Source organism: Strix uralensis, chromosome 15 (assembly GCF_047716275.1).
Source record: "Strix uralensis isolate ZFMK-TIS-50842 chromosome 15, bStrUra1, whole genome shotgun sequence".
Classification (NCBI taxonomy): Eukaryota; Metazoa; Chordata; class Aves; order Strigiformes; family Strigidae; genus Strix; species Strix uralensis.
Genome location: NC_133986.1, coordinates 9,976,595 through 9,999,059, shown reverse-complemented (window position 1 = coordinate 9,999,059; position 22,465 = coordinate 9,976,595). Strand labels below are relative to the sequence as shown.

General features: G+C 38.3%; 1 protein-coding gene across 11 annotated transcripts in view; it reads right to left on the bottom strand.

Moving 5' to 3' along the window:
• Nucleotides 1–21,689, bottom strand: part of PPFIA1 (PTPRF interacting protein alpha 1) — a 59,012-nt gene extending 37,323 nt beyond the window's left edge. For all 11 annotated transcript variants that reach the window (XM_074884408.1, XM_074884411.1, XM_074884409.1 and 8 more), the window contains exons 1-3: nt 20,644–21,689; nt 19,271–19,534; nt 421–522 (exon numbers count right to left, since the gene is read on the bottom strand). In XM_074884408.1, the coding sequence (XP_074740509.1) occupies nt 421–522; nt 19,271–19,534 (366 nt within the window). In that variant the 5' untranslated portion in view covers nt 20,644–21,689. The remainder of the gene's footprint in view (nt 1–420; nt 523–19,270; nt 19,535–20,643) is intronic.
• Nucleotides 21,690–22,465: the final 776 nt, after the last annotated feature.

Genomic DNA, 22,465 nt, shown 5'->3' with positions numbered 1-22,465 from the left:
TTGGATCCATCACCAATCTGAGGGAATGCATGCTTTTCAGAAGGATACACAGAGGAAATGCTCTAAATCGGAGAGCAACTGTTCTGCCAGCAGCTTACACTGAAACAGATCAGTACAGCTTGCCCATTACATTCCTCTGATCTCGGGTGTCATACAATTACAAAACTTTAACAAGAAGAAAGCAGAATGACAGGTAGCAATGCAGTCTTACAAACTTTTCCTGATTCTGCACAGCACTATTTGGAGCTGTGCGTAAGCTTCCAAAATTTCTTAATCAAAACACTGAAAACTTCCAGGAGATTCATGTGCACATATCTGGGAAAAAAATACATTTAGCTTTTCCAATTCAACATTCAATGTTTTTCTCCCTGTAGCTGGATGTTTTAACAATGGTGATCTTGAAGATGACAAGGAACTAACCCTCGTGTTATTTCTTTCTGCTTTCAGTTCAGCGATTTCTTCTTCCCTTTCAAGCAGCTGCTCCCTGCATACATTTAGCTCTTTTGTAAGCGCTGCAAATTCCTGAAATAAACCAGACAGAAATACAAGCACATCAAATATCAGGATATAGTGAGAGTGGATTCACATGAACACTTGACATGATTTCTTGAAACATTCATTTTGGATGTCTAAAGCCAATACAGCTGTATAGTCATGTAAGCAGGCCTAAGTTCACTTAAAACCATTACACTGTCAACTGTAAAGATAAAAGATGTTTGACCAGTACTTTTGAAAACTCTTTGTCTCTCAAGGCAAATATCTGAGTTGGGGTATACCTGGTAAGTGAAGGGAAAAACCTATTTGTAATGCACTTTGTTATTGTTTCCAAAAGTTGGGTTTTGTTTTGTTTTAAATGATTGCTGAGGGAGACATGAAAAAACAGAGCACTAAGCACAGTAAAATACAGAACCAGCAAAACATGACAAATTGCAAGTCAGTATTTATTGTGAGAGACAATGCATAACCCTGGCATCTACCAGAATACACAGGTTACTTCTTTATTACTGAGTGTTCTTCAAGCTTCACCACTGGAGGACTTGAACCTTTACCTGTATTCATCTACTTAAGCTACATAAGGAATTTAACTTACACCTACTTTCAAATCTCACCAGAACTGAAACAGTCCTTTCCCCTATAGTCCTGCTAGAAATCTCAAAGGATTAGAATCAGAATTTTCTGAAAGCCAAGCCCTTGGGCTCAAAGTCCTCAAAAGGCTTTCCCTACAAATTCAATAAAACTTTCACCAAACAGAACTCAACCAAAGTAAAATAGTACATACAGTGAAAAGTCATCAGGGAACAGGAATTAAGCTAACTCACATCAGTTACAGCATGTTTATTACTACTGTCAACATTGAGACTAGTCAATATTAAAGAATATATTTCTACATCTTTGGGTTTCTGTCAGGAAGGTACGATTGTACTGAGTATCTGAAAGAGCCACTACACCCTACACCATTTCCACTCTATCAACAGCCTCACCAAAAATACTCAACATAAAAGGCATTTAAACTTTCTATCAGAGCATACTCTGGATAGAATAAAAGATGCAACTATACACCACATTTCTAAGCAAATACTGAGAATAACCTTATCTACCTACTTACTCTGGCAAAATTTAAGTCGTAATGTGAGCCATATTAGAAAGTTTTATTAACAGTAAGTGTGAATGTAAACAAGTCCATGCTTTAGAAGAGGGATCTGTAGGAAACAGGGGAGAAAAAAAAGACACTCTTGTGTCATCAATGCAACTTAGAATGTGAAAATAAATATGCATTGGTCACTCCAATGGCCAGTGACCACTTCAGAAGCATTTGTATAAGAAAACATTGAAATACTAGTAAATAAATTAGTCTTCTCTATTGTCTAAAATAAAGAAAACACTAATAAACAAAAGTGATGTCTAATAAACAGTAGATTAGTACAGCTGAACTTGTGATGATCAAGATGAACAAGCCAAACAGCCAACTAAGAACAACATAATACTGTGGAAACACACTGTGTGCACAAATGCTGCTTCTCCAAATTTTCCAAACTCTGCAAGATATACTACTTAACAGACAATAGCTGCATATCAAGTAACAGCTTAAGATGCAGCTATTTTGCAGTAAAATTCAAAGTGACAGAAAATACATGCTTAAAAACAAAAGGACACATCAACTAATTACACTAGCATATCTGCAAATTCCAACACACAGATAAAATAAGCAGACATAGTCAAAAGACACAGTCTACAAATTCCAAGATTAATGTGGTAAATTTTATTCTAAAACATACATGTGACTGAAAAGAGAAAAAATATATTGCACAACATATACCTATAGTGAACTCCTTTGGAATTACTAATGCATTAGGCTTTTAAAAGATACCATGAAAAAGACAGTAATACCACCATCACAGATGGAGACTCCGTCTCCATAATCCCTCTTCCTAAATAAAAATCTGTTCATTGGAAAAAAGATTCAGTATAGTCCCCCTAGTTAATCAGCAGATGACTGCAGAAAAGCCTATATTTCTTTTCCAATTACTAAAAAAAATTTATTTGATTTCTTTAACATACTTAAGAATTACACTCACATACACGTTTCACTGTAGTATTCCATTTGCATCCTTAAAAAAAACCCTGGCCTATTATTTTCACATAAAAATCCCTGGAAATACACTTATTAAAACAAACTGCTCTGTAAATATAGCTACTGGAACTTCTAAACACACAAAACAAACTACAGAAAGTTCCTGAGTGCAAGGTAAACCAAGACAGGAAAAAACCTACTTCAAGCATCACAGCAGGTGATGGAAAAACTGACTTAACTATGAGCTTTCCCTGCAGAATGCACCTTTGTGTCCGAACTTTTCCTGTACCTTTCAACATCCCACCTGTGGCAGCTTCCAAGACTCCCAGGCAACTGATGGCACACATCCCTTTTGCTCCAATACAAACTTAGGTAAACCAGAACATGGTTCCAAAGTTGCAGTTCTTCACAGGCTTCCCCACTTATCTTTATGTAATTGATAATTAAGTACTACTGAAACTACTAGAAGTACTAATAGACTCAAAGTATTTGCAAAAGAGCTTTCTATGAACTTATTTTCTTGGTGGTGCTTTTGCCATTTTCAATATAATTTTAAAAAACTTCAAAATACAAACATCAACATTTACAATCATCAACATTACACAGTTCTCCAAAGGACATCAGACTGACATGGAATATTCCATATTTTTCCAGTCTCTACCTCAAGTCTTGGGAACAGGATAAAGAAAGCAGTAGACTACCAGGCACTGTTTCGTCATCCTTTCTCAACTTAAAATCAATGTATAGCATTAATGTACCTTTTCTTATCTAAGACACGTATGAGCTTCATCTTCTGAAAAACAGCTGTATATTTGAAAGGAAGCCTATTCACTCTTCAAATGATTATAGTGCACACAGTTCTATTCCATTTCATACTTCTGTGCAAATAGAAATTGTAGCACAAATATATCATAACTACGACACAAACCATTACACTGTCAGATGACCCAAAAAAGAACAATGCACACAGGAATTCACATTGCTGCTGCATAAACAGACTGACATGTATTCCTGGCTTTGCATAATACCTCCATTGCTGTTTGTTTTGACAAAATATGGTTGCTTTGAGTCCCAGAAGCTGCCCAATAAAGAACACTTGAATGTCCTTAGTTTCAGCTGACACTGCCAAAAGACATGTCCTTTCTAGTTTTAATACTTAGCTTCAACAGTAAACAATTTGTGATTTCCTCAAGCAGTTCAAAAGGAGAGAAACTCTTTGCAACTTTATCATCTCAGAAAAGTTTGAGTTGTTTCATAATTTCTTCCTTGGCATTAGATGAATGTACAGAATGAATTAAAGGAAAAAGAAAAATCCTGAGAAACTTTTCTACTTATCAGAAAGCTGTATTACTTTTCTATAATGAATGAGAAGATTGAGAACATCAGAATGAAGTTCTCCTTTGCTTCTAGTTGCCATCAAAATAATAAATACCCAACTCTGAGGACTGACAAGAATGGGATTCAGAATAAGCACTTCAGAGCACTTACAAGAATCAGAGTGCCAAATATACTAGGTAAATAGCTCCTGTTGATTAGAACATACTGACAAACACCCATATGCTATACTAAACCAAAATGTTTACTGAAGAAAGTATCTTTCTGAACCAACTGAATTATTCCAGATATGACACTCTTGCCGTCAGAAATAAATACTCTCAACAAAAAGCTAAACTGATGAAGTTTGTTGTTATTCAGTAATACATTTTCTGGTGTTTTTTTAGTCCACAAACTCCATGATTTTTTAAAGCAATAGCATTTCTTCTATATTAGCCTTCAAAACCAACCTTCAACCTTCAGTATTTTAGAGGCCACAACATAAACTTTCTTCCAAAAGTTGGATCAGCTCACGTGTAGCTGACAAGCTGCCAGCCACTTGGTTACTTGCAAGATCTCAGTCCCAGAATATTAGAGCTTTCAGGGAGCAGGTTCTCCTCATGTTTATTACAAGTGTAATTTATAGGTTCCACAGATACATCAAAATCCAGTAAATGCTACATGACAGGAAAGACAGTATTTAACTTACAGTAAAGCTTGAAAGAAACAGAGGTAATCCCTGAAAGTCTATTAACATAAACTGTGTATTAGGGATGCTCTGCAGTCAAAGAACTGTAAGTTTGCTTGGAATTTGCTCAAGCAAAAAAATTTATTCCACAATAAAATGCAACACCAGTCTTGAGTGCACAAGGAATCTTGGATCACAGGTAACAACATGACCAGAAAGGATTTAAAGGATGAAAAGATACAAAAAAATAAACCTATGTTAAATTCATCACAGAAAATATTATTAAATACTATTAAAGTAGTATCTTCTGGCAATACAAGGATGAAGATACAACTGTTGCATCTTTAGGAACATCTCTGCCAGAAATATGTGAGTGGAATCTATCTGTTTAATCTTCAAGTAATACGCTGTTTTACTGTTAACATTCTCTTCTGTAGCCTGCATATCAAACCCCCCCCCCTCAAAAGTCTGAGAAGCTGAAGAGACCATGAGAACAACTGAGGAAAGTGCAGGCCATCGGGGATGAGAAACCAACGGAATTTGAAGTTTCCATCATGTTATTTATACTACGTATAAACCACAATTACTCCAAATGATGCATGCATGGAAATGACAAATTGTATACAGCCTTAAACAAAACAATCAAAGAAAACCTAAATATCTAAGCTTAACAGGGTATTTCATAACCACTTCATTTTAAGCCTAAGGGGTTTAAGTAGCACAAAGTTACCAATATCCCCAATATGTTTGAAAGTTCCTAGCAAGCAAATTTTTGTACCTCTTAAGTCACACCAGTTTAGTGGTGTGGTTTTTTTCAATCTAACAGCCTGAATTATTAAATAGTTCAAGGGTACTTAGAGTTAAAACCAAAAAGAATTGAAATGTTTTAATCATTAAATCCAAGCTTCCAAGAAAACACAGTTACACACACTTTTAACAAATCCAGAAGACAATACAAATTATGCTTTACCTGTTCAGCATAATAAATCAGATTGCTTTCAACTTTTCCGTATCTCTGGCATGTGCTAATGGGAAAGAGAAATATCAGTCTACAGTGTGTAAAGAAAAATATTTTGCTTTTCATCTAGTGAAATTAATTTCTAACACCTATCAAGCAGCCTGGATTTTCTAACCTAAAACCACAAAACTTATTTCAAGCATTATGAGAATCAGTTCTATGAAGTAAGTTTATCTTTTGTTCTCAAAAACCCCAACGACTCAGAAGGGAATGTAAGAAAATGCTTGAAGTAATATTAAAATATGACAAACACTTGTGTTTCAGAGCACTGAAAGGTTTTTCATGCTTGAAGTAGCTGCTTTTCCAACTAGAGCTAACTACCCACCAGAGTGACAATACACTGTAGTTTATAATGTAATTAATGTATCAATCTCCTTTCCTATTTCTCCTTATGCATAACATGGTTTATAACTCAAAAGACCACTACCAAAACAGAGGTGTAGATTTCTTTGCTATTAAAAAACTCTTATATTCCAACTACTGGCATTGAGATAGTTTTTAATGTTTAATACTGCCTTTGGTTAACTCTCAGAAGTTTATATTTTCCTTGACTCAAAAAAAACCCCTTTTTTTCCCCTCTAGCAAAAACTGTAACACTGCATGAAAACACTCAAGTGAATATTGCTGCCAGATGACAGTCAGTGACTAATACTAAACCTGAGTAACTTTTTATCATTCCAGCCCTCTTTTTTAGTATGGTATTCTTCAAGCTTACTTCTTGGATTGACCTATCTAGGCTTTGTCATTAACACTGCTCAATCCTAAACAGGCAATTAAGTTTTAAAGTGTTTACAGTTGCATAATGTTATTGCTCTGGAATGAAACTTGCTGTTTCCAGTCCACTTTGGAGCTGAAAGTAGAATCAACTACCTAGCTTGACAAGTAATGAGCAAGAGAGCTCTTAACTCACAGCCAGTAGGTACCAAACATATGCCCAAGAGCAAAATGGAAAAGCTTATAGTAAGACCAAGTCTCCATGGTAATAAATAGGTTTCCAGCTACCATCCTGAGTTTCTTAAATTTATGCACAGCATTCACTGAGCCTGAACTACAAAGCACTAAATCCCGACTTCATTGCTAGGAGCTTTCAGGAAACACTGCATGATGAAGTGCAAGAAAACATAAATGAAGAAGGGTGGTATTTGGCAGCTTTGCAAGAGGAATGCAGAAGTAACAGGAAAAGGGAGGCAGAAACACATCAGTTTCATGTTCCTTCTCCTGCTCCAACACATTTCTGATACACATGTCCTATTTGGGGTGGGGGCTGTAAAAGTACCAGAACCCAAACATGGCTGGATCCAACCTCTCACTCCTTGAAGGATCAGAGGTTTTCCTTTCACCACATTAATCAATGCTCAAACTTCATACACACTACAGAACAGTTTGGAAAGTGAGCCTGTAAACCCTAGTACACAGAGCAAAGCATAAGTAGAAGACAGGCAAACAGGAGCCACCTACACTCAAATCATTAACTACAGCCTGTATAAACCACCCAGACTAGCAAAATCATTACTGCCTAGACTCTTGCATTTAATTTTCTCTAAACCCAGCAAAACAGAGCTGTTATGTATACAAGTCTAGGGGCAAAGCCTCATGCAGAAATGTATCTTTGTGCATCACTGGAGAGCAAACAATCACTGATTATATACCATACTTTGTACGGCAAAGTACACATGCCAATCGCTGAGGATCTTCCAAGCTCCACCATTAATTAGACCTATATACACCACAGTGAATACAATAATCATCTATGCAACAAATGATCTCTACAAGATTGTTTGCTGGTAATGTGCTGGAAGTCAAAAATAAGCCACAGCTGCAGCCTACAACCTCTTTGTAGGTGTGTGAAATTAAGGAAAGAGAAATTAAGTTGTTCAAATAAGTCAGAAAATTTCACTCAGTTACTTCTCTTCCAGTCTAACAACCTGCAGTTTGCTAAGCATCTTCCCGTAGGCCAACTTGCCTTGCAATCTTTGAAAGGCTAAGAATCCATAATTTCTCCACGTAGTTTGTTAATCTTTTCATCAACCTCAACAAATCATTGCTGGCATCTGAGGCTTGTTCAAAGTATGGCAGATCACACAGAGTGTATTTTCAGTTCAGTTAACCCAGAGTGGACACAACCCATTTTTACCAAAGCCTTTTCAACACAGCCTTTTAAACTACTTCTAAAGCTACAGATGTGTATCAAGGATTACATATTGAACCAGTGAACAACTATACCAAAGTACTTATTTTTTCCCAAAGGCTTTCTCCAAATATTCAACTGGGGGGGCTACCTTGAAACTTAACAGAATGCAGAGGATTAACAAGAAATGAACAAACTGAACACTAACTAGAAACACCAGTTTCTAGTTTTAAGCTATTTTCTTCTCTTGTCTTTGTAAAATACTTTTAAAATGTTGTCCCTACTCAGGCAACACTGTGAATCTTCTGAGTAAGGGAGTCCAAAAGTAGAACCATTAGAACAGCTGTAAGATAGCAGCTGTCTAGCAGCAAGCATAGGAAATACAGAATCGCTCTTCAGACTTGCATGCAACTTAGCATCTATTCATATGCAATGGTAGTAAAAAACCTTCCATCACATTGCTAGAATCTCTTCATTGTGGTGGTTATGCAAAGAGTTCCACCTTAGCTGCTCTTGGATGTACATGAATACGTTCCCTGAAAGGGCAGATACAGCACTAAAGTATTCAAAACCATACCAAGCTTGTTCAACTTGGAAAAAATGTACAAGATCAGCTAAAATATGTATCAGGAAAACTTTAGTCATCATTGAAAAACAGGCTTTTCAACTTGGGATGTGTCTTACTACTTCGTGCAGAACTGTGACTGTTGAGACTGGTCAATAACAGAATAATCCTTTCCAATACTCTACTAGTCCAAGTACCAATATTCCAGGAGAATAGTTTACCTTAATACAGAAATAAGTTTACAATACTTGGGGGGTGTTAGAAAAACAAATGCCTCTCAGTTACCCTCTGAATCAGTGAATTCTAAGGGTTTCACAATATGAATTACCACATTCCTGCACCCCTAGCCTAGTCTTATTTTGATTAGTAACTAATACAGTAAGTAGTAGCACAACTTCTTAGTTGTAGCTTTAGGCATCTCCATTTTTGGAGTCCATGTCAGTGAAGAAACCTACCCACACCCATACCCACTGTGGCAAAAGGAGAATACAGTTGTACTTAATTAAAGAGGAAGAATCTTGTATTACCAGTTTGACAAGGTATGGGACAAAACCAGACTCCATCTTTAATATGACACTATAGAGATTTCATTGAAGTTTTTCCTCTCCACATAAAGCTGGTCAAGATTTCCTGGGAACCCATACAGGATTTCACAGCATACAATGCTCCTCAAAAATGCCAAACCATAGAACAACTGCAAGATATGCTGAGAAAATTTACAAGTTCAGAATTTTTCCTGGAACCCCCTATTATGGAGGCTGAGCAGCTACTACAAAAGCTACAGCAAGATCTTTTAAGTTGTAAACAACATTGAACTGTCAGTTTCCTTGGGCAAGAAAAAAAATTTATTTTTCTGTATATGAACTCTAAACATACCACACTCGCAAGAAAAAGCACAATTCTGGCTCAGCTGACATTTAATATTAAATTCTTACAACTTTTATGAATTAAAAATTACTTAATCCTAAATATTGTGTTCTAGTGTGCTTAAAAAAAAAAATTAATCCTCACATGACTAATACTTCACTATTTTTTAGAAATAGATCCAGGACAAGATCCATCATGCATGATTATTTCAGCGACAAGATACTTCTGCTTGCAAAAACTGTAAGCAGCAGCTGAGGCAGTGCCCTGCCCTATTCTAATCATTCATCTTGGCCTCTAGTTGTCAGGTTTAGTTCTGTGGCTAGTAGTTGTAAAGTACGTTTTTCACACTATGTTAAAAGGGAATGCTTGGGAATATCTGAATAAGGCTGGCCAAGCCGCCCTCATTAAACAAGCATCAACATGTACTTCCCCCTCAGTGCTCTCCTATTATATATATATTTATTTTTTTTGCCAAGTGATGAACACTTCAGTCTTATAATTTCAAACTTGTTTAAGCAAGTAATACTCAATGAGAACAGATACATGTCTTCAGCAGGAAAATTCAACTTACAGGCTCTTTATATTTTATTTTTCTATTTCTTTGTACTCTGTCACCTCAGTTTACATACTAAGCAAATTTACTCGGCTAACTGAAGCTAAATATATCCAAATTCTCAGTATTCAGAATAAATGCAACTGGACCATTCTATGGAAAAGTTGTTTAATTTTTACAAATAAAGGCAACTCTAAAGCCCATGCAAAAGGAGTATAGTCTCAGGTCTTAGAACAGACAAGTCTGGTATTTAAACACAGAAAAACTTAGCAACATAGATTAAGTGTCAAAGAGTTGTTGGGGGTGGGGGGGTGGGTGTGTATAAGCTTTTTTTAATGTTCAAAGTAATTTTTTGTCTGCCACAGAAGATACCCATAATGAACAGTTCCAAACTTTGTAACTACCTGAACCTAAAAAGCATGTTACATCACAGAACAAAACCAGGGATATGAACAACACTAAAAGGAAGGGAAGGGGGAGGAAAAAAAAAAAAGAGAGACAAGAACAGTCTGTGAATATGCTGTAACCAGTAACAAAGGCTGAAGCGAAAGATGGAACGGTGAGGAACCTGGTCTAAGGAGAGGAAGAAGCCCCTATTCCACACTGGGCTACAAACAAGGGAAAGACTACGCAACTGGGGAAACTCTGCAGCCTCCTACTCAGTTGAGAGAAAGCCATACTTGGCCCATTTCTCCTCTACTACCTCCCAGGAGTTAATCTTTTATAACCATTGCACAAAATACAGAAGAGTGTTACATAGTCTCTAAAGACTACAGTTCCAACAGGGGATCAGAGTTACACCAATGCAAGTATCAGCATAAATAAGATTACTGAGGGGAAAAGGACAGCTTCCTTCCTGCATGGTCAAGCAGGGAGAGCGAAAATCCTAAAAAGCTTTTTCATTTCCACTTTACATGAAGTAATTCCAGATTTCTTAAAACAATGGCTCAGCTTTTGGAAGATAATGTTGTTGAACCACACCCTCAAAAGACATTCTGAAAACTCAAGTTGCATGTTCTAAAAGAAACAAATTACTAGATGCACCTGCCTCCTGTTCTTCAACATAAAGCTAAAACAGCGTTATGACCTTCCAAACCTTTTCCCCATGAACTACAAAAAGGTGGTAATATTGCATGAAAATATATATTACTCAGGAACAAATTAAAAAAAAAAGATTCACAGTGGTATCCCAAGGTATCCCTGAAGTTATCTAAACCAAATTTTTAGTCATTCACCCAAATGTAATAAAGCAAATAGAGAGCTTTGAAGAGATATTCTCAAGTTTACCTAAGACATGCGTAAACATGTAAAAATCCCAACCAGATTCACCCATACATCCAAGACCGCTCTCCATACATGCTCCGCTGTTCCAACCTTGGTCTCTCAGGTGTAGTCATCCTTTACACCCATAACTAGATTATGTGAAGAACTTCTAGTACTACAGGTAACTCTGAGCAACAGAATCCATTTACATTTTTAAATGACCTTTGATTTCGGTCAAAAGTTTCATTTATTTCCGGGTTTCCAAATAAAACCACAAAAGGTACCCCATGTCTTAAATCCTAGAAGCAAGAGATTCAAGCGTGAGATGTCAGTCAGGACTTTAAATATGATACACAACAGAACCTTAAAGAATATAAAATTACACAGAGTTCAGGTTCCACTGGGAACAGTAAATCCACAAGTGCTACTCAAGCACAAACTACAGTGAAAAGGACAGCTAGTAACAGAATTTAGGTCCAGTATTATTCATTCAGCAAGGTTAATGGAGACCCATGAACCCCACCATGCTACAGAGCACCGTTCTGGCTAGCAGATTTCCCATTTATGGATAGGAGTGCAAAGAAAAGGAAAGCTTTGGCTATGACCTTCTATTGGCAAAAGTATATATTGCTATATTATTATTGACAGGCTCACATAAGACATTTGAGAATCCACAACTCAAACCCACAAATCCACAATTTAAAGCCTGCCACTGATTAATACAGAAGCCCTTTCAGATGCATACAGCAGAATTCCCTTTTCCTCCTATTTTCTTTTATAAAACAATTTTGATTTACACAATGGGAAGACTTTCATATCAAGCATTCTGTGAAGCACACAATAAATCAAACAAGCAATTCCACTTTCAGGTATCTCTCTCCCTTTTCAGTGGCTTGTTTCATGATCATGCTTGAAAATACAGAAATAGTACTAAAACAGCCTAACAAAATTGGTTACTATTTACTGAGATGACCATGGATCCAGTACCGTTAAAATAATGGTACTCGCTTTATTGAATGAGCCCTCTCCACATTAAAGAAAGTTTTAGCTTCTACACCAAGGATTTGGGCAGGCAAAATTCCTTTTCAAGAAATTCAGGACACCATTTCTCATTACAGAAGATTGTCAATATTGAGAAGACAATGATTAATAAACTTCAACTGCAAGGTAGTTTCTTTACAGGAACACCCATAGTTAGACCTTTCAGCTATACATCGAGCCAGTCTAAACTTTGTACAGGTCAACACAAAAATTCTTTGTTTAAACTGCACATCTTAAGGTGGTTTTGTTTTGTGGGGTGGTTTTTTTTAATGATGCAAATTATTCAGCAATCTAAGCTTAATTAATTATATTCTTATACTGTGTGCTGTTCTGTAAATTTGAGGTGGGGGGAAAAAAAATCTCACTTCTGCAAGTAAAGAGTTTATTAACCTGTGTTCTATATTCTTTACTCCTTTTTACCAGATATTCTACCCTGTAATTCTTTATAAAAGCTAAATATGCATTTAAAAATTATGTTTCCCTATGCATATTTTAAACTGAACAGAACCAAATTCCATATGTATTTATATGGGAGGTCAGATTAAAAAAAAAAAAAAGCACTGTGCTTCAGAATATTTCTAGACAATTGAATGTGAAACAGAATTAGATACCAAACTCTACAATCTACTAGCAGTAGGAGTAAGGCGCAATGCAACATGGCTCAGAGCATACCCAAATAAAGACTACTGTTCTGAAGGGGGGGGAAAAAAATTTTTAAAAATTTTAAAAATTTAAGAAACAAAAATCAATGACTGCCCATTTTCCTATCACAACAAACAGAAAACACTTGTTTATTCTCCAAGCAGAAGCTCTTTTCTCTCCTCAACAAAACTACAAGGACGTGCATATCAAATTTTTCAAGCTTTTTTCCACATGGCCCTTTAAGCAAGTGATGGTCCTTGTTTAAGATCTGTGCTGAAGATACCTGATTATGCCTAATACTGGTAATGTAAGGATCTTTTAATTAAGGAATCTTGGATCACTTCATAGAAGTTCTAAAACAAAATACTATTTCTAAACATTTATATTTCTGAAAACATAACTATAAAAGAGAAGAACTACAGGAAAAGATACGTTGACTGTTCTTATTCATATGTACCCATCAAAAGTCATCGTATATTTCAAATGCAACCAAAATTGTACTCCCATTAAGATTTTCACTACAATCTTCAAAAACTATATCCTGAGTAGACCCGAACATAAACACATGAGCAAAGTTCAAGGCAGTGGAACAGCAGAAGAGAAGATTAAGCAGCAAAGCTTCTCTTCTTAAAAATGTTACAGCTCTAGCACTGTAGGAACAGGCCACAGAGCCTTGTCACACCAATCAGAAGAAAAGAAGCTCAGTAGAGCTTACATGAAACCCAAGGTAAAGTCTGAAATAGATAAAGATCATAGGCAAAAAAAAAGTTAATTATTCACATCAATTCAGAGAGAACCTAAAGGAAAACAACACATCAGAATGAAACTGAGCATTAACAAATACTGTAATCACAGTAGTCCTCCAATTCTGAACGTATGAACTAGGGAGAGTAATCTCCTCAAGTGACCTAGAGATACGTATTCAGCTCACTACACAATCATCTGGAGTTTACAAAATGCAGAAACAGTATTTCTATGCACTCCTGTGAAAAAGTCAAGTTGAATAAAAAAACTCGCTCCACTTGACAGCAAAATAATTATTCTTCTTTCAGCCTGGAGAATGTGAAAACATTTTTCCTGGCAAGAATTGCCACACGTTTCCCCACTTACACTTGGGGAATTCACAGGCAGGCGTACAAAAAAACACACTTGAAAAATTATGAACACCCAGATTACCTGACACACACAATGCAGATTTATCCCTTCTCAGTATTTGTAGCTTGAGATCCATATGCACAATAGATTATGATAAGTATTTTCTAATATATGTCAACAGATACCAGTCAGCCTTACAAACTTAAGTGACTTAAGCTGCCTAAATTACTAAAAGCAGTTTACATGAAGACCTCTATCATACTCCTTTAAAGCAGGAAAACTAAAATAAAAAAAGCAAAATTAAGTTAAAGTGTGAAGTACATTGAGTTCTGGGATGAGTGCTAATTTAGGAATAGCAAAAACCAAAATTACTAACAGATAGCTAAAATGTTCTCTCCAAAGATTCAAGTTCTCTGACAACATTGTTAACTATAAGCGATATATGAAAACACAAACATGTACTCTTGATTCTAAGATCAAATCCTATAGTGAATAAAACCAACATCCATCTCTCTTAAATAAATACCAGAAAGGAAAAACCGAAGTCACAGGCCAGTGGATGTTAAAACACTAAGAACCTGGGGGGTGGGGCCTATTCTTAATTCATATTTATCCTAAAAAATAAAACTCCAAGAGATTTTTTTTAAAAAAAAAAAAAAAATCTAGATGAAAATGGCAACTATGTAGCCACACTGAATCTTTTAAGTCTTGCAAACAAACGCCTTTAAAGTAGTTTTCAGTTAGACTCTTAAAAAGAACAGAGGAAAAACAGAAGGCCTTGCGGACGAAGAATTCTCAGAATACCAAAATACACTACCTGTTGTACAAGAGGCTACAGGCAAGTTAGCATAGATAAATATGTATGTGAAGTTCACCTGGTTCTAAATATACCATTTATTTTTAAAACAGCTTGTTTTGATTACAGCTCTTTTCCACCCAAGCTTACATACAGCCTGTTAGTTAGACTGCAAGGTAGACTACAGCATGCCAAACATTAATAAACCCATTATCAGACATTCGTACATAGTAACAGAAGAGTAGGAAAAAATAATCACTAGCTCATCTTTCAGGGCTACATCCACTATTAAAAACAAACAAAAAGCATTTCTGTTTAGTCACCAAAACATTCCTCCCACTAAGGAAAATAAAAACTATAGTTTTTGATTTCATAAAATCTTTTTATTAAAGGTATTGGTGGGACATCATAACAGCACTAAAGGTCATCCTCAAATACAAGAAATCTTAAAATTAATTCTAATTTTAATCTAGCTAAAAGGTCTATTTATAATCAAGATAATCTAAATTAAAAGCACAATATAAACAGCAACTTGCTAACAATAAGCAAGCAGATGTCTGCTGGGTAGGGTGGGATGTTTCAATAAACAAACTCAGCCAAACGTATTTAAATGAGAAACTTAGAAGTCAGAGCAACTGCTAGAAACTTGGTCCTCAATATATTGCACTATATTATTTAAGTGTGGTTACTCCTCTTTTTGCCCAATCATAGAACATATTTTCAGATAACTTCATATCCTGAAGGTTTTGGACAAAAGTTATCTGTTTGTGTGCCTTGCAAAGATGTTAGGGAAGTTGAGGTTTACTGACAGAGCCAGTGAAGAATTCTGAACACTAACTCCTATCTCCATCTAACTTAGCGTAGATAAAGACAAATCTATCCAGTAATTTACTAACAGTTAAGAGCCAAGTAAGATTTAGCAACTGAAACTCAACATAGACAAGACTAAAATTGTCTGAAAATGCAACAGAAACAGTCATGTTCATCTTTGCTGTCAGAATGGGAAGAGACAATTGGAGGATATGGCTGCTCTGACATACATTTGCACATCTGAAATCCTTTTGGATCTCTACCACTCCTGGACACATGGCGCTCTGCTGAGATTAATGTCTGTAATTTGGAAGCCAGTACCACACCTTGCCAGAGCAAGAAGTGTAAGCTATGTCACCTCAAGGCTGAACAGTTGTGAATACTGTAAATGGAGTTGCACTTAAAATGCTAAGGAAATTTCAGCTGCTGCGAAGTTTGGCAAGCCCGTTACTTAATGTACTTTCTGCAACTGTGTTCTTCATATTATGTACAATTCAAAACCTCATGTCTACATCTATGACATCCTGTATTATTTAAAACTTGTCTGGAGGAAATCCAAACACCATCATTACTGAAATGGCAACTCAATTCTTAAGTTCATCATTGTAAAACAATACCAGGGCAGTCTTCGGACCAAGTGTTTAGATATTTCTTACATGTGAGACATGGAACAGTATTTCTGAGATTATCTAAGGAAGATCATTCCAGAGACATACCTAAATTTAATTGAATACAAATATAAACAGACACACACTATTTTTAACTGAAGTGTGTAGTAATAATAAAGTATTTACTATAGATAGAAAGCAACTAAAGGTGGCCTGCTCTGGACTCACTTTAAGATGTGATGGGCAACCTCGTAAAGCCAAAGCTAAACCAAAATTATAGGCAGCTTTCTTTTCTCCACGTTTAACTGTACATTACAGTAGATGTTCTTATTTACACACGGACACACACAGCCTCTGACATAGTTCCCATCTGCCCCTATATATACATTACTGAATACAGACATTCTGAACAGGACTATCAAACACAGAAAAAACTTGTAACTTTTATTTTACCTTGCATAGAAATGAAAATAAAGTATGATAAATTTAAGACCAAAAGATTAGAAGCGCAAGATTACAATGGATCTTAATAAGTGTTGCTGTATTTCAGAAGCATAACGTTTGTACATCAGCTTGTAAAATTCTTAACATACATATTAAATTTTCATCTGGAAAAAAGTTGCTATGAATTCATCAACTGTGCTTTTATTTTGTGCTAGGTACCAGAGTCTCTGTAAACGAAACTCTAGTCTTCTCTATCCAAAACAGGCATTTACAGAAACATCTACATGAAACTCAACCAGCAAAATGAACCCTAGCCTGCAACACCTTAATAGCAAGAACTGGTAGTCACTTGGACATCACCTACCTTAAGTTCAAAATTTAACTTTCAAACACAGTAACGTTCTGTATGTTTCACAGATTAACTTATAAAATTTAAAGCACACAAACCCAGAATTTTGTAGAATACACTCTAGGAGCCACATAAAGGGCATAATTAAATCCACTAAGACCCTTATTAAATCATAACTGAATGTGTTTACATTAAAAATAAAAGTTCTCTAAGTTCTCGAAGTAAAAAGTTCGCCTTCATTTTCTCTGTGAAAAACCCTAGGAAGAATAAAATTAATTTGAAGTTCTGGCAAAGCAATTTGATTTCATCAAGTTCATCTTCCAAGGTCAGAGTACAGTTTGACTAGGGTAATTTGTAATAGAAGGTAACTCCCAGAAAACAAAAAGCATTGCCAAGAATCCAGTTATTTTGTCAAGACAACGCTGATGTATTTCATTTCCAGCTGCCCATACAAGAAAAACTTGTCAGTTTTAGTCTGTGTAAATGTAATGCATAAAGCACATCTATGTAAGATTAGAATGCTTTTCTCTGTTAATTAGACATCCACATTCTCTCCTAAAAAACGTAACACAGTTGTCAGTAAATTTAAAGTTATCCTGCTTCTACCCTTTCTTGAAATCCACAGCTAAACAATGGGTCATTTGAGACAGTAGTTCAAAAGAATGCTCAGCTTGAAATAATTAACAAAAAAGTTTGAATAGTTTCAAATATTATAGTCACCAACAGTTTTTCTAGTGAACACTTACTAGAATTTTAGGAAAAAAACCCACATTGTTCCACCTCACTAGAAACTTACCTATAAAGTAACTGACTCTTTACCATAACAATGACAAAAACTTGTCAAATGTAGAGGTTATTTCTGATTGTAGCAAGAACAATGAAATATTTTTGACTTTTGAAAGCACTATCAATTGTCACCTTCCACCATCATTTGAGCTTAAGCACCACTGAGGACAAAAGTGGCAGTTTCACACCATGGCAACAGGGTTTTTTTCAACAGCAATCTACAAAAATCCATACACTGCTGTATATCTATATAAAATCACAGTAAAATTTCTCTCTCAACTGAACTATGAGACTTGCTTTTCCACAGATTTCACATGAAACCATACAATTATGACATTCTTGAAAATAGGAATTTTTAACTGCATTAATCTTTTGAGAAATGTTTAGCAAGAAATGTTTACTTCTAAGTAGCTTACTAGATTTAGCAAGGAAAGCTGAGAACTGAAAAGGGAAGAGGAACAGTACAGTTTAGAGCTTGGGTGATTCTACTCAGCCACAAATTCAAGTACAACAGTTTACAGATCATACAATTGGTTAATGGCATCCATTAATGTAGCAGACCTGAAATAGCGGCTAAAGAGAAGCCACAATTATTACAACAGAAAAACAAGAATGATTTTTGCCTGCAGCACATGATTTAACACAGGGAGCAGCAAAGGTTGGAAACTTCTCGTTTCTGATTTCCATCACACCATTGTAACACAACTAGATTTACATGTATTACTTTTTAGTTTCTATCCCTGAGTAATTGGCAGTACTGATTACCATACCAAGAGTGATTACATTATAATGAGAGCAGTGGAAACAGAAGGGTTTAAAACTACTGATTTAAAGGCTATAAACAATAACTACAATATTTAAGGATATGTAAACATTTGTAAAAATAGTAAGTATTCCTTGGAATAACGTATGCAAGTATAAAATCATCATGATATACTTGGGACAACAACCAATCATGGCAAAAAGTGCAAGGCTATCAACAGTTAACTGACACCTGAAAGCAGCCTCTGCTTTGCCTACAACCAAACGCTTTTCAAAGTGTTCAAAGTTCAGTTGTATTCTTTTTAACTAGAAAGGATAAAAACCAATCACCTTTCCTAACTACCCACTACTGCCCGATGTAACACCTTTAGCACTACACCCTATATGTTGGTACACTGCATCCTCCAGAAGTCAATAATCAGTAACTCCTAGCAAGCCAAAAAAAATCCCACACCAAATGTAAACTTTCCAAAAGGAACTGAGTTGAACACCACATTCAGACTTCTACACTACCATGACGACTCAGTGTGTATTCACAATGTAGCAGTCAAACTTTCAAAGTTTTTAAATCAAAGTCCTTAATGGTATCAGAATGGCTTGTATGTAATTCTTAAGCACGTGAATGAATCAGGCAGTTAGAAACAACATAAAAAAATACTACTGACAGAAGAAAGTCCGTCAAGTTCACAAAAGGATGTAGAGTCTCCACACTCAGGCTAAGCCAAAGAAATGCCAGAAACTGGGAAAGCATAGTGGAGGGAAAGGGCTGATGTTCCCTGCCTGCCCTGCTTTTACAGCCTTCTCAAAATGAGCAAGCACCAACAGATACTTCAGGGAAGTACTAAGCTAGATTCACCTTCCCCTAACATAACCTGGCTCTTCAGTAAATTAAATATAGAAAAACCCCACAAAATACCACAAAAAATACAAAAATTATTGAAAAATACCTTCTTTTCAAAATATCCATACCTGTGGAAGTGCAGTATTGAGCTGTCTCTGCAAGGAATCTCTCTCATGACCAACTTCATGTAGCTTGCCCTGGGTCAATGCTAGTGTCTCCTGAGTTTCTCTTAGTGTTTCCAGAAGGCGATCCCTTTCTTCCAACATGGATACCATTAATTGCTCAAAATGGGAATCTGCATCTGACTGTAACGGGGAACCTGAACCATGGCTTCCATTTCCCCCAGAGGGAATCTCTGCCTCACTGATGGTTGGCATCACCTCACACATCATCTTGAAACAAAGTAAGACAAAACAAAAACCATAAAGTTAAGTCAAACAAATCCAAACAGGATAAGCAAAGCAACTTTGGATACTGCCCATAATACCAACTTAGCTTTCCTAATGATAGCATCAGCAAAGGTTGCCAACACCTTAGCGTTTGCCACTACTTCATTAAGACTGCAGGAGAAAAGGTATACAACCAAGGTATACAGTTTAATCAGGGCATCACTTCATAATGAGAATCTTGTGACTTCTTGCAAAACCAGATTTTTATAGCTATGTTTCAAACTGTGATCTCATTTTTATGGATTTATATTTTTGTTCAGAGTAAACTGCTGCTGAGATCTTTAAAAAAACAAAGATAAGGCATGCAGCACGCCATCAAAAATTATACACTTAAACCAGTAACTGATTACACTGCATATTTTGAGAATCATTATCTGCTTCCAACGCTTGAAACATAGAAAGATAGTATCTAAAACAGTACTTTGAGCTTATGCTGGCTGTAGAAAGTCTATGCATGTAAATTAGTCGTGAATCGAAATAGTCCAATTCAGGAGATACACATGTAAAGGAAGATAAAAAGCAAAAACTTCATTATGAAGTGGTAGCAGCTGTCACTGTGGATAATAAAAGTACAGGTAAGCAAAAATAATTAAAGGCAGAGATGAATACAGTTAACAATGCAAATATAAGTACTGTACTACTGCTAAACTGGAAGGCTTTTTAAAAGACCCTAACAGATCCTTACAAGAGACTAAGGCATCAAGCTTTTAAAAAGCGTGGAAAAATAACACTAATGTAACTACTGCACGCTCTCACTGAACCACCAAGACTTCTGAAGTTCTTCAAACAGCCTCTCTCAACATCAAACCTACAAGAACATAAGGCAAATCAGAAAAAATAGTTCTCAACCTCTCAGGTACCACAGTTTTTGTTCTCAGCCTTAAATTTCACACTCATATCTAAATATTTTAAAGAACAATTAAACTGATCCAGAGCATAACTGCAGGACCTCTCAATCCCCTGAAAGACTTGGAACAGACTGAAGTGCTTTGTAACATTTTCATGCATGATTACCATAAGCCCTGTATTTTCAGCACCACTACGTTATTTACCTTGCTCAATAAAATAAAAAGGCTTGGAAAACAGGCCCCAGGTTTCCTGCAGTACCAGTTCTTCTCTGTTTTTAGTAGTTTTTTGTTATCCAAAAAAACCTTTCAGATTGCAAAGCATCCATTCAGCTCTAGTTCAATGTCTATTTAATTCAAACACCCCATGCACGTGAAAACAAATAAACCTGCCGAGAAAAGAGCAGATCCAGTAAAAAGCAGCAGCAGCTTCAGCTAACTAGCCAAGTCCCCAGAACAGAAGAATGTGAAAATAAACTGTCTCAGCTTCCCATCCCTCTATTACTGGCCCATAGGTCCTGCAACAGCTGGGATAGGGGAATCATGTGCTGAGAAAAAAAAAAAATGTAGTCTGATGCAGTGGTGCAACAAGCTTCAATAGTTCATCGCTCGTAAATTCCACTCAGGTCACAATCGCGTTATTAAACAGAGTATGGACAGCATGGGAAAACGGCACTAGCTTTCTCGTAAAGGATTTGGAAAAGCCTCCCTTCTTTTCTCTTCTATTAATTCCAACGGGAGGCTCTCCTTTCAGTTTCCTGAGGCTTAGTTCAAACATTTATAATCCCACGAGCAAGGCGCTGGTATCGCTCTGGAAGGCGAGAAGGGAGACCTGTTGTTTCCTCTGCGTTAGTCCTCCACCCGCTCTCGCCCCGGCCGGTCGCACCGACGATGCTCCGGAACCGAGATATCCAGCCGCGAGGGGTGAAAGAAACCCGCCGAGAACGGAGGCAGAGCCTGGGAAGCAAGGCCCCGAAGAGAGACGGGGGCACCGGAGGCTCGCCGCTCCTCTTCCCCGCCGCAGGGCCCGACAAACAAAGATGCTGGCCGAGGAGATGGGGCTTTTCTGCTTCCCCCCGCCCCTCACGGGGAGCACCGGGCCGGGCCGGGCCAGGCCTCCCTCCCTCCCCGCCGGAGGCCCCAGCGGCGCCGGGAGCGCGGCCCCGCCGCGGCGGCAGCCCGCGCCCAGCCGCTTCTGGCTCGGCGCAGCCCCCGAGGAGCGAGCCCGGCCGCGGAGGCCCCAGCGCCGCAAGGGCCGAGCGAACGAGCCCTCCCTCCGGTCCCTACCGAGCGGCGGGGCAGGCTCTCCCGCGGCGGGAGGACTCGCGTCCCTCCGGGCCGGGCCCGGCTCCGCCCGCCGCCGCCTCCACGTCCGTGGTGGCCGGCGAGGGGCCGGCCGAGGCCGGGTAGGTGCCGCTGCGTCCCGCGGCGGCGGCGGCGACCCGGGCCCGGCGGTGGCGCCGCGGCCTCAGGAGGCGGCACAAGGCCTGCGCGCTCAGAGAGCTCGGGCAGCCCCGATCGCAGCTGCCGGCCCCTGACCTGCCGGCTCCGGCCCCGGCCCCGACCCGCCGCGCCAGCCCCGAGCGCCGCCGCCGCCTCCCGCTTCTCCCGGCGCCCTCTGCGGCTCCTGCATAAATCAGTGCGGGGCCCACAATGCACCGCGCGGGGAGGCTCGGGCGCTCCTGCCCTCCTTCCCCACCGCCCGGGACCGCGGGTTCGAGTCCCGCTCCCCTGCGGAGGCCGCTCCGGTGAGCGCCCTTTCCCTTCCCCTACAAGCGATACTCCCGCCGCCCACGGGTGCCCGCCCGAAAGGAGGGCTGCTACGTCTCTGGAGCAGAGCCCCAGGGGAGGAGGCGTGTTCGCTGAGGGCTGAGCAACAGGGCAGGACTGGAGTCATCAGGGCTGTGGGTGCCAGAGTCGCCCCGCAATCGCAGTCCTTCCCGGGGCCTGCGTGTCGCGGCACGGCCCTGCCAGGCGGGTCTGCCCGCTCCTGCCGACAGCTCGCAGCCTGCTGCGGGCATCGCCCGCT